This window comes from Onychostruthus taczanowskii, unplaced genomic scaffold (assembly GCF_017590055.1).
Source record: "Onychostruthus taczanowskii isolate IOZ18803 unplaced genomic scaffold, ASM1759005v1 scaffold7, whole genome shotgun sequence".
Lineage (NCBI taxonomy): Eukaryota > Metazoa > Chordata > Aves > Passeriformes > Passeridae > Onychostruthus > Onychostruthus taczanowskii.
The window spans coordinates 16,921,216-16,941,544 of NW_024504786.1; the positions used below are offsets into that span (position 1 = coordinate 16,921,216).

General features: G+C 35.2%; 1 protein-coding gene across 6 annotated transcripts in view; it reads right to left on the reverse strand.

Moving 5' to 3' along the window:
• Window positions 1–20,329, reverse strand: part of DPYD (dihydropyrimidine dehydrogenase) — a 336,532-nt gene that overhangs the window by 287,330 nt on the left and 28,873 nt on the right. For all 6 annotated transcript variants that reach the window (XR_005953933.1, XR_005953934.1, XM_041421778.1 and 3 more), the window contains exon 3: window positions 1,457–1,539. Coding sequence is in view for 4 of the 6 variants with exons in the window: in XM_041421778.1 (XP_041277712.1) it covers window positions 1,457–1,539 (83 nt within the window). In the remaining 2 variants the exon portion in view is untranslated. The remainder of the gene's footprint in view (window positions 1–1,456; window positions 1,540–20,329) is intronic.

A 20,329-nucleotide genomic window follows, 5' to 3' on the forward strand; every position in this document is an offset into this window, starting at 1 on the left:
TTTGTAACAGAAACATGATCTCTGAAATGCCAAAGCTCCCCTCGCTAATCAATGTTGATCACCGAAGAGATGTCAGCTCCCAGGTTTTTAAAATATTATCCCTGCTGAGTCATGTACTGAAAAACATCACAAACCTGAACACTGTTACAGAACAGAAGCAACTTGAAATCCATTTGTTGGAAATACTAAAGGTAGCTTCATTTGCCAAAAATTCCCCAAACCTTTACTTTAAATCACTTTCCATTTGCTGACATTAGATGCAAGACTTATGTACACAGATGACTGATCACACTGAGAGAAAACCCTAAACGTATGAAGCAACACAAGCATAAAGCAAAAATCACTATTAGAAAGGTGAATGCCATTATTTTTACAGTTATTTGCAGCACTGGTAGTTGAAATGTTCAGAATACTTGTAGGTAAGAATACCTTTTCAGTCAGTGTACATGAGACGATTTTGTGAACGTAATTCATGCAAATCAAGTCATTCACACACATCCATAAATTTAAATGGATAATGGACACAGTCAAAGCAAATAGGTGTATTTATTTTTTTCAAGTAGATTCTTAGGGGGATTGTTGATTTTTCCTATTTACTGCACTGGTTCAAGTGTAAGAAGTTACTCTGATATCAGGCAAATGAGATGAAGCACTATGTTTGCATCATTACATTTTACTATCCAATTTGAAAACCTTTAAAACTGAAGCTTATATAATTTTCTGATTCACAGATAATAGTATAAGTAACAACTTCCTTGTTATTTGGTGAGTTACTTTAGAAAACCTGTCTTCAATTCCACCACCTTTCTGCATAGCAATCACTCCCTTTTCCAGGCACTGCATCTGGCAGACTTTGGAGTCCTGTACGCAGACACTTGCAGTGCAAGTAAGGATGGCAGAAAATTAATCTTCTGACTAATTTTAACCTCCTCTAATAAGTATTAAGTGCAATAATATGATGATATTAAACAAAATATACATCTCTACAACACATAAAGAACCAGCCAGATTCTTACATTCCATTATCAAAACCAAAATCACGTAATTTTGGTGATAAAATCAGAGTACACAGGAACTACATACATAAAAATCAAATTCAATTTAAAGCAAATACAGGTTTGTTCAGACACCATTGTACAATTGCTTTAACACTTACAGAATTTAGATGAACAATATTTTCATTCACTCACAGTTTAGTATAAATATAAAGCAAGGCACCCCTTAAGCATTTTAAATAACAAATTAAACATTTACATTTTTTACTGTGCAGTCAGGCTTAACATTTATGCAGCTTCAAAACCAAAGTACAGCCTCAAGGGAAGCCTCTCCACTGACAAATTAATACCTTAGAGAATAGAGCTGAATGGTGGCAATGAACTCATTTGTTCCCCCAATAATGAAGAATGACTCTTTCTTTACCACATCTGTGACTGTTGCTATGGTGACCCAGACTTACCTCATTGCTTCTCGAAGTGCTCCTCGCTCACTAAGAGTCGTGTGCTTGATGTCATCAAAATTATTTTCCAGTTTCTCACAGTTCTGCAACAAATGGACATATCCACGTAAGGCTCTTAAACAGTTCATTGTACAGGTATTAACAGTATTCAGCATCACACAAACAAAACTGATTTATATTATGTTACCTCAAATTATGCATTCTGTTTTAATTACATGGAAGTCATTAAAAAGACATTGAGAACTCAGAATTAAAGTAAACATGAATCTTATTATATGGTTGTCATGGAAATAATCTTATAAATTTTCCATAATGAAATTTATAGAATTTTTACTTTTTCATCTTTAATATTTTTCATTTTTCTCTGTGTGGGGCTACAATGCTACTATAGCACACAAACAGGAGAACAGAAATCTAAATGAGCATTTTTATTATTATTAAAATAAAATTTATAAATTTTGTTCCAGTTAAACAGGCAGTGTTGTTGGAACAAACCAGTCATGTTTAATTCCGCTTTAATTTTTAAAACATTACAGAAATTGAAAAGCTTAATTGTTTACAGACACCTCAACTACAATGTTCCTTCCAGATTAGAGCTCACCAATATTTCTAAAAGTAATATGAAACCAACAATTTTGTCACAATAAATGAAGTAAAACTTTGATATATTCTGTAAATTATTACTAAATGTGTGACTGGTTCCATTACTTCAGAGCACTGATGCCTTTCTTCTGCTGCCACAAAGACAGTAAAATTGATTCAGAAGGTGCCGGCAAGTGCAGTAATTTGTGTCTGTACAAAGTGAGTCTGAAACACCAGCAAACAAGAATTCTCTAATCATCTGCATCTTCCACAGGATTTTTATATTCTCTTGAGACTTCATCAATACAGGAGGCTTTTAGGTTACCCCTGTTCTACACAACAACTTTCTCCAATACCAAAAGTTACCTCTGGGAGGCATGATTTTGCCATATGGGTTTAAAAGAAACAAGTTCCAAGCAGAACAGCTCCTATTGCTAACAACCTCAAAGGCAGGATTGCCAGGCTCTATATGTAGCCATAATTTTAAAGAAATTATGGATGCTATTATTTGGTCATATTGCTTTCACAGTATTTAATAAGTGAATTAATTTTTAAGATCACATCTTAAAACTAGTTATAATAAATACAATAAGAATTACCTATTTTTTTCTTATTTGCATTGATTCTTTATTTTTATAATTACATTCAATTTGAGGCTACAAAATCATTACTGAAAAGGAAATTATTAGATTCTTATAAATGACCTAACAACACATTTTAGCTTGTCCAATTAACATTTAAACTATCATTATTTTTAGATAAGATTATAGACCTTTTAATACAAAGTTTTAATGCTTTAACAATACATTTATGAGCAGAAGAATTAACAGAGCTAAATATATTTGGATCTTTTGACATCTTTTTTCTCCTTTGTAAAAACGATGCGTGTCACAGTAAGCCTTGTCCCATAGTTATTGATTTGTTTGTTTGTTTATATTACAATCAGTTGTCCTTTGCATAGCAAAATCATACCTGAAGAGTCAAAGGGATTGCAAAAGAAATATGGAAGCTGTACAACAAAGTATTCCATTAATCAGATCAGCATACACTGACCTTCAGCTCCAAGCACATACAGGCAGGCCTGTCATTTAAAATACATAAAATAAATCCAAATCAACAATACTAATTAATGAAGGATTGTCAGTTCATCAATACTAAGATGTAAGTACCCGTGCAAGCAAAATTAAACCTTCCATCCTCCAGGAAAATAGAAGCCAGAGGAAACATAATTTGGAATATTGCTCCAAGAACCAATGTTTTAACAATCCTGTGTCACTAGCACCCCACAACAGGTTCAAAAAATCTGAGCATCACAAAATTAATTCTTGACTTTGTGCTATAAAGCATGTAAAAATCCAAAGCACACAGATTTTTATCAAACACAACTAACTTGTCTCAAGATTGTACAAGCTAAAATAACTGGTTCTGTACATATAAAAATGCTGAAATAAGTTCAGTTGCTATTTCTCTATATAGACCATACTGTGTTAATTGGCTGAAGGACAACTAAGTTGGCCTATATCTAAAGAAAACGCTGTGATCATTTAGCCTTACACACAAAATAAAAATAACCAGATAACCCAGAACAAAAGAAAAGGGGGAAAAAAAAAAAAAAAAAAAAGGAAAATTACTGAGTCAAAGAATAGATGCTGTACCAATTCACTTGGCAAGAACATGAACTTACTTCTCCATTTCTGAGAACTGTTTCTGGACAGTATTTTTTCTCTGCTACTTTCAGCCAAACATCTCTCATGCAAGGTACAGTAGTTGGAGAGCAAACCGTAGAGTCATTAGAAGAAAATGAGCTAAAAACTGAGCCAGAAGCAAACTCAGGAAGGAGAATGATCTCATAGGACCATGTCATCAGTTACTGCATTTGTACTGAACAGGAGAGTAAGCAACCGCTGATCATATCCACTGCTTTTCCACTCACGCAAGCATGCTTGATGGTCTCAGAGGAAGGAGAAAAGGGTGTCTGAAATACCAAATATAAGCGCAGCTACAGGTGCAAAGATGGCACTTCATGTGTCTGAGTGTCAGCTCACATGCAATACCGTAGATCATCTGAAAGGACATCAGTTTCTGAAAAGGGCTTGAAATGAAATTGTAAGCATGAGAATACTCTGAAGAATATGTCTGGAAAACATATTCCAGACTGAGGAAACTTCAGTAGACCATGACCAGAGTGAGTTTTACACTCTGAAGTATTAAATCAGTAGCAAAAACTGAGCTCCTTCTATTATCCGTGCTACCAAATAATCTATATGTATAAGCATATTGCATATGACAGTGTATTTTGGCCCATAATATATCACAATACATTTAAGTCTAATGAGGAATTCAAGTCCAACATGTTTCATTTTCAGCAGCAGCTAAAGTAAAAAAATCAAAATGCAAGCAATGAAAAAACTGCCTTTGGTGGCTCACTGCCAAGTGATTTTTTGTTGGTATAGATACAGTCTAGAGGTTTTAACTCTCTGATTCAATAATTATATAGCAGTCTATATGTTATCACTGTTGGCAGATCTATAGTTCTGCACGACACTAAATTAAATATCACCCTTGAGAAGTTTGGGAGGAAGAATAAGTACAGAGTTGCAATTAGGGACATGGTCATCATAAGTCAAAATACCATTACATAGAAAAAAGCCACATAAGTCTAAATACTCCTTCTTACAGGATTCTAAGATAAATACTTGGAATTCTTTTAGTGTACTAAAAAGCAGGAGCAGGAAGTATTTCCATTTTATCTATAAATAAATGGCTTATTTATCATAAGAGATCTTAAGCTTCATGGCAGCTAGTTAAAAATGGAGATGTGGACTGGATATTCACAACTATCTGTGGCATGACATACAGCAGACTGGTAAAATGTATAACCAGAAATGAGAAAGATGAATAATGAGCATATGAAGATGAGGAAGAAGGAAGATTAATGAACAAGTTGGAAAGCTTTTCCTCTCATAACCACAAAAATATGACTTTTCCCTGCTACAATTTATTTCTGTTAATAAAACAAACTGCATGCTTTCGGAGCAAAGACTATGTGCTCACAATTCTGTATTTTCAGATATTTTAAGCGACAAGTCCAAAGTACTCTGACACTGGTTGAAGAAACCATCTAGCTTAAGCAAGAATAGAAATAAAGAAACCCTCAAGTTTTTAAATAAAAACCTAGGCTATTCTGGCAAAAGTGAAGTCACACTCTTTAAAACCCATCTCTCAACATTCATCAGCTTAGCTTTCTTGCCTATGGTGTTGTCTTGGATGAAAAAGCCCTCTTTGTTGACGTATTGGAAAAGGAATTCTTCATTTAGCCCCTTGAGTCAAATGAAGAACCTGGCAGAAGTAGCTCAGAAACCAAGAGACTAGCACAGCAGTCTGCTGCCTGGTGTCACCACTGAGGATGTCCCTAAATGACAAAAGCACTGCTGCCTTTGCTCTGCCACAACAGGAGTAGGTGTCCGTCTTGGAAGACCGTAACTGAAATTTGCCCATTCTGTGACACAGTAGGGCTAAATATGACCCCACTCCCATTAAAATCAACCATAAATCTTCCAAGTATCAAAACAAGAGTGGAATCACACTAGGCCATATCCTGCTACTTTAAATCTATCTTGAAATTCTTCATAGAAGACTTTCAGAATTACAGATAATTTCTCTACACACATTTTGAGATAGTTAAGAAATAAAAATCTTTTGTACTGACAAGAGTGTAAGACCTATTCTAAGGCAGCCTGCACCACTGAAGTTGAGTAGATCTCTTATCCTTGTTGATACACTTCCAAATAAAAAGCCCTCCTTGAAATACCATCTCTCTTCTGTGAAAGAGGTTTTTAAGGTTAGTACTACAATTGTTGAATTCTCAGAATTCATTGTTTCTGCATAGTTTTAGAACATTTTCTTAGAAAGCTTGAGTACATCTCACACTTTTAATGTCAAACTTCCTGAGTATTAAACATAAGGAATGTTCATCAATTGAAAGACAGAACAGCTCTCACCTATTCAGTTCAAATTTAGTATTACTACTATTGCTAAAACAAATTAATTTTTTCCAATTTTCTTCTTTATAACCCATAAGAAATGTTCCTAGAGTACGTTGTGTCAATTTCCTACTGTTTATGCAGACAAATTTAATTTATTAATTTATTAAGTGTATTTGTACCTAAATTTGAGTCCTTAAAATGAGACAACCTGGTCCAAATTCTGAAGGATTTGCTAACTCACTCTGATATTTTAACTCATTATGTTTAAGGAGGTAGGTTCCAACAAGAGATTACCAAAACTGTTGAGGACCTACAAAATCTACTGTAAATACCTACATCCAGGATAGATTCATCAGGAAGATTCCCAAATATTGGTCCAAAAGTCCTTCAAACTTCAAATTCTATGCATGCTACAAGGGTGACCACATCAGCTAGCACTTTTGAAAATGTTGGCCATATTGTACAAGTGACCTCCTTTAACAAAATAATAACAAAAAAGCTAACTATTTTCAGGGGAGTGTGTAAAAAAGTGTAGAATGCTGATTTTCACACTGATCTTCTTATTGATAGATATGAAGTGTTAACACAAATAATCACTTCTTCCAGAAATGTGAATTATTTCATCAGCAGAAAACTTCAGAAATAACAAACTTGTGGTTTATAAACCTAAAGCAACACTATAATAGTAATCCAAACTGTAATATATTGCTGCAAGGATAATTATTAAGGGAAAACACAGCTGACATTTTCTGATTTATGCACACAATCAGAGATGGAGTCCAAGGACTGTGACATAATTATCTTCATGCTAACAATTTTTGTAAATCTCTTGACAGAATTTTAGCTAATTTTAAAATGCCTTCTGAAGATTAGCACTTAAAACTGTTGGGGGAAATAGCACAATTTATTAGCAAGGGTATAATTGTAAACCTTCCAAATACTCATTGTGAATATCATTTAGACAGTAACTCCTGCTTTAGCAGCTGGTATATAAGACTCCAGTTTATGGAATCTTGAAACAACAGAGAGAGTAGAATCTAATTAAACAGGATTACATGCCAAAGAAAAATATTAAAAACAGACTAATAGTCAATTGTTATGAATTTGAAATAGCACATCTTCTTTTGATGTGAACTGTGCTTTATTTCAATGAAACCTAAATATTCTTAGCAGACTCCTCTCTTGATTTGGAACAGACTGTCTTTCTACACTGAAACAACACAAAAAGCTAAATGATTCCATTGATCATCTCTCAATGACTTAAGTTCCCATCTGCTATAGGGTGAAATGACTTACATATATTGCATTTATTCTAATGTTATTCAACAGCCAATAGCTGTATTCCATACAGGAAGCCTCCTGAAACTGTCTTCATACTGAGCAACTAAACAAAACTGATGCCATTTGCCAGAGGGCCTTACCTTAAGAGCAATCTTAAAAACTAAACACATAAAAGGACTGTTTGATCCTATCTGTAACATATTATCATCTCTGCAATGTGTGCTTATTAAATTCCTCCTTCTTATTTGCTGTGACTCATTCTCAAGGGGTTCTTTTTCCAAAAAGGGGGAAAGAGCAGCTTTAAATTGCTAACTGACCAGTTCTTGACAAAGGAAAAATAGATCCTTTTAAAAAAATTTTAAAATACATACATATTCCTAATATCTGCAGAAAGTATATTGAGCCCGCAGGTATTTACATAATATTTGACTGCATGCCATTCATAATACATGAACATTTGTTATAACATTTTTTTCATTACAATGTGATACAGCCACATTGTCCAGACAAGCTCTTAGTAAAGTACAGATATTAGTACATCCAAAAAAGCAGAATTCCAACAGAAAACTAGCCTAAGTGTTAGTAATCAAATAAGAATCAATAGAAAAATCATTACATAGAATTGTGGGAGGCTTTAATCAATGCCTTATCAGCACAACCATGTTAATTTTCTCAGGTTTTTTTTTAGCAGTATATTTAATTTAAGGCGCTAAAAATAGCAGACATGCAAACACACTCAAAAACAACTATCACATTTTCTCCACAAACAGGAATATTTTGCTAATACAGGATTGATATCAGGAAATACTGACGCATGTGCTGTTTTCTGAAACTGCAAGTGTGGAGTTTTAGTAATAATTATTACAGAAATACTACAGTTAAGGCAACTGTAAATTCTTAAATGAAAGCAGACAATTTTGAATCTTTTTAACTATTCCCAGTTTAAAATATGGCACATTTAATCCTTAAAGACAGGTAATCATATAGAAGTTAATTACTTGTAAAACATAGTTAACACTCTAGTTTGCAATTTTACTGGGGCTGTGAAAGATGTTCAGCGCAGAGATGGCATTCTGCTAACTTCCTTTTCATGCTGTTTCACGCACAAATTTCAAGTGGCAAATTTATCACAGCCTTCATGCTCACATAAGGGTATGGTATCTTGCTTGAATTCAACCTGCTGTTGTCAGAGCAGATGCAGACACCACGTGTTTTGGCAATGGATAACACATCAGATAGTAGTGATACACGCAGGGTGAGAAAAAAATATTCTGAAAGGACCAAGCATGCAACACAAAAAACAGCAGACCAACTAACTCAAAAGAATAAAGATCTACAAAAGATATGCAAGAAACCAGAGGCACAGCTGGAAATAATAATGGAGCAGAGAACACAGGTGATGCCACTAACTAGACAGGACAATTTATAATGCTCCTTTCTCTTGTGACTCAGCTTTAAAAGACAGAAAAAAAACGTTCACGGAGGAAAAAAAAGCAAAATCTTTGCCTCCCACATTTCTCTTTCTCTTTGCAAAACAAACGTTAAACTTCATCAGCAGATGAATGAGAAGACTTGGCAACAAACTACTGGTCCCCCTGCATTTGAAGGGACAGTTGCAAGACTGCTTCCCTTTATGGGACAGGGTTCTGTAGCAGGGAACAATACACATCATGAATATCAAAAGCTTCATCTAAATACTGTTTCTTTTTTAATGTGGTTGTAGTCTTGCTTTTTCCTCTTGCAGAGCCTGGTATTCTCAACATGAATTTACAATCTAATTCTCTAAGAGCATTAACTTTAAATAAAGAGACACAGGCTCTTCACAGAATTTCTAAATATACTATTTCTACTTGATAGTGAAAATATAACTAATGACTAAGAAAAAAAAATCCCAAATGCTATACTCCCTTCCCCTTCTATTACTTTCACATACCTCAACCCTGCTTACTCTTCCCCTGGGATTCTTTACTCTGCTTAGGTAAATATTCCCTTGACTCATTGAGATTAAATAAAATGAGACTATGCAGGTAAAGACCAGACTCATATTGAGAATTAACATTTACAGAGCTCATAACCTGGGAAAAAGGAAGAATCTTTAAAATGTAGGTAGAACTGTACTCCTACAGAACAGATTATGTTCTTGACCTTCAACAAAGACTATAAGGAAAAACACACCCAAAAGTCCTTTCTCTTTTAGAACCTAAATTATCAAGAATTTAAGGAATTAACCCCACATATTTGAGAGTACTAACTTAGAGGATACCTCTTATTTTCCATGCATAGCTAAAGAATTATCAAATATTAAAGTTTTAAAAAAATTAAATTTACAATTAAATGCCTAAACACCATCCTGAAACAGTAGGGTCCTGCCTTATGTAGTGACATAAAAGCAAATTATATGTAACAAGCTTGCTTCCTCAGCCCAGGAGGCTCATCTCCTACATGGCACATTTTATTGTCCAACAGCAGTATTTTTTAGACAAGCCCCAACACAACATTTTCTTTCATTGTGCTGTTGCCTCAGTATTTTAAAAAAGTAAATAAATTTTTTCCCAACCAGCTCTGCAGAAGCTAATCTGCTTCAGCTATTTCTCATGGTTTCACATAAGATTCTTGCCAAAAAAAGCTGGGTTTGGGAGGGGTAGAGTTAATTTTCTTCATAGCAGCTGCTCTGGGGCTGTGTTTTGGGTTTGTGCTGAAAACAGTGTTGATAACACAGGGACGTTTTAGCTATTGCTGAGCAGCACTTACTCAGCATCAAGACCCCAAGCGAGGAGGCTGGGAGTGCACAAGGAATTGAGGAGGGACACAGCCAGAACAGGTGACCCCAACTGACCACAGGCATATCCCAGACTGTAGCTATGATATTATGAAAATCCTTTGCTGGGATTTTTCCTCTCCTGAGAAGCTGAGGAGCCTCAGGAGAGAAATGTAAACAATTACTATTTGCTGCTGTGGAATGCAACAGGTGCATCTGTGATTGGTCCATGTGGATTGTTTTCCATTGATGACCAATCACAGCCCCCTGTGCCAAGGCTGTGAGCAGTCACAGGATTTTTGTTATTCTATTCTATTCTTGTTGTAGCCTTCTGATCTCTCTGTTCTTTAGTATAGTTTTAATGTAGTATTTTAATATAATATTTAACATAATAAATCAGCCTTCTGAAATGGAGTCAAACCTCGTGACTCCACACACAGAGAGTCAGCAACAATAGACCATATGGAGTCATGCTGAGCACAAAAAGCTGGGGGAAGGAGGAGGGAGGTCCAGAGTGGTTAGTCTCTGCAGTATGGTTTAGTGGGCATGGCAGTATGTAGCTGAAGGTTGGAGCTGATCATCTTGGAGGTCTTTTCCAACTTCAATGATTCTGTGATGGTGTTTTTCTTCCCAAGCCCCCATTATGTGCAATGGAGCCTGGCTTTCCTGGAGGTGGCTTAACACCTGCTTGCCACAGGAAGTACTGAATGAATTCCATGCTTTGCTTGCATGTGCAGCTTTTGCTTTACCTACTAAACTATGTCTCAACCCAGAAGTTTTCTCACTGGTACCCTTCTGACTGTCTCCCCCATCCCACTGGGGGATGAGCAAGTGGCTGTGGTGCTCAGTTGCCACCTGGGGTTAAACCACAACAGCAAGGCCATACCAAGGTCCTTGTCTCCTAATCTTACAGATCATGTCTTAGATCGTGTCTTTCTACTGCCAGTAATAGAAGCACGTGCACCACCACTTCCACCTACTGCTTACTAAATTGTGTGCTCCTAATTCTCTCCAACAGCTAAAAGACTTGCATAAAATAGTATTTAATATGAGTTTATAGAAGAGAAATTAAAGCCTATTTTCTTTTCTGAAGATATGTGATTTGTCAACTCACTTATATATCTTCTCATATGTATCTCTATATATCTAGGTGTCTCCTGTCACCTACAGTTACTTCTGAGTTAACATATAAGTTAACATACAGTTAAAAACATTAGAGCTGAGGTAACATTTTGTTGGGTGGTTGCATATGGTGTCCATTGTTCACAAATGAACTTAATTTTTTTTAGTATTATTATTGTTTAATAATTACTTAATTACCTGTCTAGTAGAAGGAGTGGGAAAAATCCCATCCTCTGTTTGCTGGGCTTAGGAGAAGAAAACAGCAACATGTGAAATAGTTCAGTGTTATGACTGAAGCAATTCCACAAAAAATATTACTAAGATATCATCAGGTACCTGACCAGGTGAATTATCCAGAGAAGAGTATATACACTTATATTCTGGGTTACTGTGTTATCTAAATTTAGCATCAGTATCACGTTGCTACTTAAGTAGCAATGAGAGAAAGCAAAATATGAAACTGAGACTAAATTTCCTCAGAGAAATAATTTGAAATGTTCAATTATCTTGAGAAGTGTCTATCCAAGTCAAAGAAATAAGGACTAGAAAAAAGGCTACAGACAGTAAAATACAACCCTTGTATCAATATCTTGGTGCAGTTCAGTTACATGCTGGCATTGTGTTTCAGATTTTCCATCACTATCATAGCTTATGAAAACCTGAATAATAAAAATATTAATATTAAAATAAAATAATAATAAATCTGAAGTTAATTTACAAAGTATGGACACCATATGCAAACACCCAACAAAATATTACCTCAGCTCTTATGTTAACTGTGTTAACTCAGAAGTAACTGTAGGTTACAGGAGACATGCCAGGAGAAGATACATAAGTGGGTTGACAAATCATAAATCTTCAGAAAAACAAAACAGGCTGTAATTTCTCTTCTGTTTCCATTTTCTTTGAGATTCAAAAGACATGTGCGGAGATGTCCAGAAAAGCCAAGTATTTAAGCGCATTTTATATTAATTGCCATCTAAAATAGCTAAATCAGCTATTCTGATTTAGAATTTTCTAAGATCTTCTTTCTCTTTTCAAAATACCATATAGAAAAAAGATCGTGCAAAAACTACTGTAATTACATGCATCCCTTACTGTGCTTAGCAATGATTGGTGTCTCAAACCATATTGCAAAAGATACAGTCACACAGCGACCTCAGACTCTGTAATACACACAGAGTCAGGAAAAACAAATGGAAGTGCAAAATAAAAAAAGGAAAGCATGAATAAGAATGCAGAAAGACTCACAAAGCTGTTTAATAGTCAACACAACTACTTATTTTTAAATATCATGCATCAAACCAAGTTAGTCAAAACAAAAGCTTACACTCACTGCTAAGAAAGCGGAAAGTTAAGTCTTGGTGGGGATGGTTTGGGAAAGAAACAATCAAGTAGGACACTACAAACACTTTAAATGCTTTTTCCCCTCTCAAAAAAAATCAGAAAATCAGAGGTATGAGGCTATTACAATGGTTGCAGATCCTATGAACTTATCACCATCTGTTGTGCCATCTATTTACAGACACACAGACATAATCAAAAATTAGGGAAAACTGCTCAAATAAGTGCAATCTTCATTGAAGATACCATGCATGTTTAACAAGTTTTAGAATCTTCCAAAAGAAATGTAAGAAAATAAGTAATATTGATTTATTTTCTGTAAAAATTACATGAAAAATAACTTTCCTATACACAGAAATGAACAGGGCTTATGTGTAGCTACATCTTTCAGCAAGGCATTCAAAAGAGCATTAAGAGAATGCTGCTGTAATGCTGCTTGTTTATTCACATGTAGCTTGAGAATAGCATCTAGGATAAATATATTGCCTCAGGTCTCAGTTCCATTTACTGTGTTAGAGAGAAGAGCACTCAATACCTGACTATGGCACTATGCACTCTTCTGGTTCTGTATCTCATTTACTGTCTTCTTTGTAAGGTTTTGGCTTCTTTGGAAGCTTTCATGTATCAGTCTGAATAGTTTGCTTCTCCCAAAATCTTCTGGCCTGCCTTCAGACAGCTCAGGCAGCAGTATTCTCCTTGTTAGTCTCTTGAAAATCACTGTATTCAAGCTGAGGTGAACAATACTAACATGCCCCAAAGCATCAGCCAAGCAGCTTCCCAGCAATTCCCAAGCAATCAAGGCCATACAGAGCCAAGATACAACAGAAGAGAGCTGCAATGCAAGACTCCTAGATTTGAATTTGGCTTAGGACTGTTTGGAGGAGTCTAATTCAGGTCGCACAGAAAGTGCTCAAGACATTTGGGCCAGGTAGCACAGCTCCTGAGCTAATTAAATCGGTGTCTCAGCCAGGCTGGCCCTGGCACAGAATTTTCCTCGCATTGCTATGTTATTCAAGCCTATAAATGACTCCAGCCATTGCAGATGAAGGCCCTTTAGTTCCCTGAACACTGCACAGGACAGACCTGCCCCTGCTTATCATGTTTAACTTGGAGAATATGAACAACCCACTCCCTCTGTGCAACCAGTGCTTGACCTAACACCCTTGGTATAATCACCCTCATTTTTTTCAATAAAATGCAATAACCTAGTTCTGAAAATGCTATTTCCAAACAGACAGATTGAATAATTTCTAAATAACACTGAAATTCTTACTTTAAATTATTTTTACTCTCTGGGAAACATATTGGACTTATTAATCAGTTCCCAGCTCATGAGTGTCACTGCTACTATTGCATATGTGCAAACAGAGTAATAGGAATGAACAAGATGATACGAATCAAAAAGAAACAAAAATCATCATTCTTTTGACATCATTACCAAATTTCTCCCTTTTCTTCTTGAAGTCATTTTTATCTCTGATTTTTAATTCTTATTGCTATGCAGCAGGCTCCCTGTTCCCCTTGTGTATAAACTGTTTGAGCTTTCAATTTTTAATTTTTCTTCAATAATGCCCTATCTTTTCTATTCTTTTTTTTTTTTTCATAACTTGGTGGGGTTTTTTTTCTCTCCTGCTCTTATTTCCTCATGCTTGTTTACTTTTTCTCTCCAGTCCTTACTAATTATTTCATGTCTCTTGGTTGTTTAATTATGTTTCATGGCTGTTCCTTTCTTACATTTTTATATTGCATTCCTTTATTCCACTCCTGCAGCTCTCTGATTTCTATGTGCTTGCTTAACTATTACCCAAATGGCTCCAAGCAGGACACAGTCAAACTGAAGAATAAATAAATTAAAAGAAAAATACTATCTGTGGCCATGCAGTGTTGCCTAGCAACACCCTGTACCTCTCCACAGCTTTTCTAGAGCCCTGGTGGCAACAGAGCTTTTCAGACTTATTGCTACAAATATATGCAAGATCCTTCTTCACATTGTTTGGCCATTCACTGACAAATAAATGCGGAGGAAAACAAATGAAAAAGAATAACTCCAGAGAAAGCATCAGCAACAGCACAAGAAATGGCCACCTCCTCTGATGCACATGGCCCTCAGGCCTCTAATGGACTCTGTAAAACACATGCAACTTTTATGCTATTGCTGTTCACCAATACCACTACTGTTACAATCTTTGAGAAACAGAATGTAAACAAGACTTCTAATGCAATTAAAATGTGTTAAATTCAACCAACTCTTATATAGCTACTGTGGATGCATTAGTGGCTGAGATTCACTGGCCTCTTCTGAAAGCTTTGCACTAAAAAAAAAAAAAAGATAGCCTGCCAATTGTATAGGGTAGGAAAAAGGGTCCAAGCATGGTCAAAAATGAAGTGGAATTATAAGGAAAGCGAAGTTTGTCCCCAGAAGTTATATTTCAATATAGATTCAATATTAAAAGATTTTCAATATTTATTACTTCTAATTACTTCAGATGTGACAGAAGTGAAAGTGAATTCTCACCCAAACACTTCTCTTTAAAATGCAAGTTTACGGGCTCTGTCTTCAAAAGTTAGAAACAAATGCTTATTAAGTCCACACTTCTCAAAGTATTGATGATTCACCATGAGCTACACTGAGTTACAAAGATACTAAAGCTAGTTTTATCAACAGTCCTTTTTTTTTGTTCCACAGCAGTGAAAGACTTCTTTCACCAACCACCTCTGAGAAAGAAAGTGAATGAAATTATACTCATGCAAGGGACTAAAACTTTAAGACTATTTTGAGTCTTGGAAGAGGAGCCAAAACTGAAAATGCTAATACAAAAGGTAACTACATAATTTAGCTAAGGACAAACCTACAATGAAGCCCCACAAAATGATGAAAACCTTAACACTATTTCTGAAGGACATCAAAAATCAGCATTCTTGCTTGGAAATTTTATATATAGCTAAATCAGCATCTAAGCAATTTCATGTCTGTATAGCACTTGCACCAGCAGCAAGTGAAAAGAAAGCATATCAGAGAGCACATACCTTAAAAAGATATTTAACAGCATTAATCTACATCTATCAGCTACAACTTGTTACTTAGTAAAGACAGGCTGCAAATGATTCACACAAATAAGCAAAGGACAGAAACTAACATTCAGGTACACAATTAAGCTCATTCCCCAAGTAATGTTCGTAAAACAGAAGCTGAACTAAGGCACACAGAGTTGGCTAAAGAACACAGAAGAACCCATAGGACCATACAGACCAAAAAGCAAACACAGGCTTTGCAGTCAGGCACTTAAATTTAAAATGCCCAAAAAAGCTTTCAAAATTTCATTTAGCTAATGCACAAACATGCAGTAAACCCAGTTTTAATTACACAGTCAGATGCTATTTTACATAGAAGTGTTTCATGACTTAGAAAACACAACAGAGAGGGCAAACCTAATCATTAGCCTTTCAACATTTGGGCTCAGTGTGCAGCCTTGTTTACTGGCCATTAACCAGATCCTTACTTGAAGGCAGACCCATTTTTCCCCATGAACATTTCAATGACACTCATTATGTATCTGATGTGATCTGAAAGCAATTTATTCTACATAACCCCCACAGTCCAAAACATTAAAGCATAGAGGAGACTAGAAGTGACAACCTGGACAATCACAGTTAACCTCTTGCTTTCACATTAAATTCACATTCAGATTTTCTTACCAGTTCGTGGAACCATCACCCTCTGATCAGCTGGTATTTCTAAATCCTCTTCTTGCTTAATTCCAGACATTAGGCTCCTAGTCATTCTCATTCTCAGCCCTTGGCTGTACAGCCTCCTAATTGCACTATTAAATTTATTCTTATCTTTTTTATTCTAAACTTCAGTGTCACACAGTTCTTTATGATGTTCTAGTTCCTTCTGTATTGACAGTGCCTGTCGACTTTCTTGTAACATGCTCCTAATATTTATGTCAAGCTCATTAATGAAAACATTAACTGTTATGAATCTGAAGATTGATCCTTCAAAAAGCTCTGCTAAAAGCCCAGCAGATCTTTAAGCACTGCTCTCTCTCATTTCCCCTCCAGCCAGTTCCTTATCCATGCTACTATTCTAATCTAAGCAGATAACACTTCATTTTTAACTGGCAAAAATCAAACCCAAAACCCTTGTTAGTGTGTCACGATTTATCCCTAAGAATAAAGCCCAATATGCCCTGTTCTATCTTCCATTTCCCTTAATGCATTTAATAAATCTCTGCTTAAAATTTTGTTTTCAAAGTTTTGCATTCTGCCAATATGAGACCAACAGAGTCAGAGTTGCCCATCAGTTCTCTATCTTTTAACTCACAAAAACAGCATTGCCTATTCTTTGATCAAGAACTTGCTCTACTGCAAAGCTTGTAATTTCAGATGTCAATTTTTCTGCAATACTTTTATGGATGTTCTGTTCCTTTGACTTCAAACATAAAACACTCCAAGTTTTCCTTCTGGCCTGTCTGGTACAATTCCCACTTCTGCACTTTTCTGCCCATTTAGCCACCTCTTGCTGTATTCCCATTTTACTGAAAGTAGGACAACAATTACAAAGACTTCAGACAATACCTAAGATGCTTAATCCTATCTTCGCACTTACTTTGCTTGTTCTTTTACTTTTTAGTTTAAATAGCTTAAGAATCTTCTACTATTTGTTTTATATAGCTGAATAACCTTTTACTATTTGTTTTAATTTCTTTCACCCAGAGTGACTCAACTTGACTTTTGAAAGTTCTCATTTTTTCCTCTGTATTTCCTGCTTTCCCAATCAAACCCATTTGTTTCAACTCCCTACAGGTAATCCTCATAGTCTTAACTTTTTGAAGCTCTTTTACAGTTCAGTGTGAAACTATTCTTCACAAATTGGGATTCAAATTCCAAATAAATTTTGTATAATTTAAACACTAATAATCTTCTCAAAATTCATGTCTTTGAACTGTTTATCTTATTCTATAGATTTTATATTGAACTGGTTTTTTTTTTTAAAATGACAAAAATTATATTCTGTATTTATGCTATGACTTCATCCATTTGCTAAAGGGATAAAGTCCATTCTGATTCATAACAGAACTGATAAGATTGGTACGAGTTGATACTGTTTTTTAAAATTATGCATTAGTGTTTCTGATTAAATGACTGTTACTAACAAAGTTTGTCAGTTATCACATCAAAGAATACTTGCACGCTACCTTATTAGGATCTGAGGTTTACAGGATGCATTTAAAAAGTCAAAGTGTCTTACAATCAATGACTTACCTCTGTAATAGATTACAATCAATTCCAAGTGCAGAAAGTGGTGAGGGTAAAAGAATGAGGATGGTGAACCTCAGAAAATATAATTTCTGGTATGTCTCCTGAGAGTTATACTGATCAGTAAAGGAAAGCAAGAGAAAGGGCAAACCTACAGAAATTCACAAAAGGGAACTATTCCTAAGCAAAGCAAATAAAAAGAAAAAAACCCAAACCTCACAAAACCACAAACAAAACAAACAGGAAACAAACAAAACTCACCCAAAACAGTGTTTTTAGCACACCTTTATGATCACACCATGCCTCCTCCCAATGGCCTGGGAAATCAAAATCAAAAAAGCAAGGAAACTGACACATACCTAGAGCAGATAAATTTCTAAGTATAAATGAACTGCATAAACACTGTGGGAATAAAAACAGAAAGTGATGCAAATTTAAGTTTAAAAGGAGAAAAATGTAAAATTATAGTAAGAAAACCATTCTATATACATGAGAAGCAAGAAAAAAAATGAAGAGAAGTACAGATTATGTACAACAGAGCAAATAAGTGATGCAGAATCAACAGCCCTCACTGCTCTCTTCATGAAGAGAGCACGGTATAGCCATAACTACAGCTAAAAAATTATATTTTTATCAAGAACATGGGATTGCAGGCTTGAGCATGGAAAAAAAAGAATAATTTATACTTTTTAATCAGACTGATTCATGTATCACTGAGTCACTGAGGAACTAAGTGAAGCAATGCATGGAGCACTATCAATTGCATCCACTAGAAGGCTTGTGGTTCCAAAAGGTCAGAAGAGACAGACATAATTCTTGCCTTTACAGAGTGGGATTGAGGGGAGGGGAAACAAAAGGAAAAAAAAATAAAAAAGAAAAATGGTGAAAACAGAAATCATATCCCCAGGTAGAGAAAATGGAGTACACACATTAAAATGTACGTTGTGATATAAAAAGTGCCATCATGGCCATGTAAAACTGGCCAAGAATAGCTGGCAGAGTAGATGTGGCAAATCTGGAATAAACTTCTTCCCCCCAATTATTCCACAGCACATTTTCATAAGCTAACTAAAAGTGTAGACTAGATTAAAAAAATATCCAGTGAGTGTGCAACTAACTGAAAAACAACTAGGTTGTTTTGGTTTCTATCACCAAAAAACAACCCAAATCAAGATGGTTCATAATTCACCCAACACCTCAGTGACTTGGTTAATTGGAAAAAATTAATGCACTAATGGTTTCTACTGTCATAATGTTTGGTGGAATAAGGGAAACAGGGAACAAAAGATATTAAACATTTCAAAAGGCAAGAAGAGAACTTCAAAATCAAACCAAACTAATGGGTCAGAATTTGGGCCATAAATATAAGATAATTCAACACTCTTGCAGAAGGAACAGCACATGTCTGATGGCCTTCACTATAGAAAAGGTAAATCTAGTACAGGAAAGAGCAATCTTGGTTTCAGCATAGCACTAGCTTACAAAAGAAAAAAAAAAGTGGGAGTAGAAGGTCTGAAGAAAGATAAGCTAGTCTTGATATTTTTTCTGTTTTCCAAAAAAAAAAAAAAAAAAAAACCAAAAAAAAAACCACAGTATAAGAAGGCACCTTTATCTCCATCCAGTAACCACAGAAAAGTATATTGAATTCTACATCTGAAAGAATATAATACTAAGCAGAAGTTGAAAGTTGACAGTGAAGATGGTTTCTGATCCTATCCCTGCTCTGATTTGTTCAGCTTTAATGAAGAGGAATGAATTGGACTTACCTAGAATTCAGCACTTTAAGCAGATAACCATTTTTCATTTTGTCATATAATTAAGTACAAAGCTAAACAATTTGCAGCTCTTCAATTGAAACACTTCAGTTTTGAAATAGTTAAGATCAGAAATACACCTGGAACTAAATGCTGCTCACAAAAAGGTGAATGCTTCTCTATAGAAGAGGAAATCATCCAACATCAAATAAGTGGAACACCAAACCTGAAGAACTCTGAACAGCAGCAGTTAAAAGGTTGGAGGTGGTTTTGCACAGCACTCCAGAAGAGCCACAGGATAAGAAGGAACCTTCTGCACAGTACTAAGAAAGTGTCTGGCACAACTTGCCATCACCCAGTATTTGCAATTTAATACATAGAAAATGTGCATAAAATCACTATTTTGTTGCATCCAGGCAAGTTAGGAGCTATTGAGATATTCTAATAAAAACACCTTAAGATATTGAAACTAATATAACACATCAAATGCAAGGAAATTCATAATATGCATTTCTTAGAACCAGTATATATGATATCATATATAAACATGTAAACCACTTTATTCCAGTGAAAGGGTTATAAATGCCAGCATATGCTATCGATAAGAGAAAATGCAGAGTAATTAGTTAATCTAAAAAATGCATGAGTAGGAATTTGACTGCTAAATGATTAAACTGGTACATTTTAAAATGCGTATTAATATTTAATTATTGACACTATGAGAAAAGAGAAAATCTCTTGATGTTACTTCTCAGCTCTTTCTGATACTCAGCAACACATGTATTAT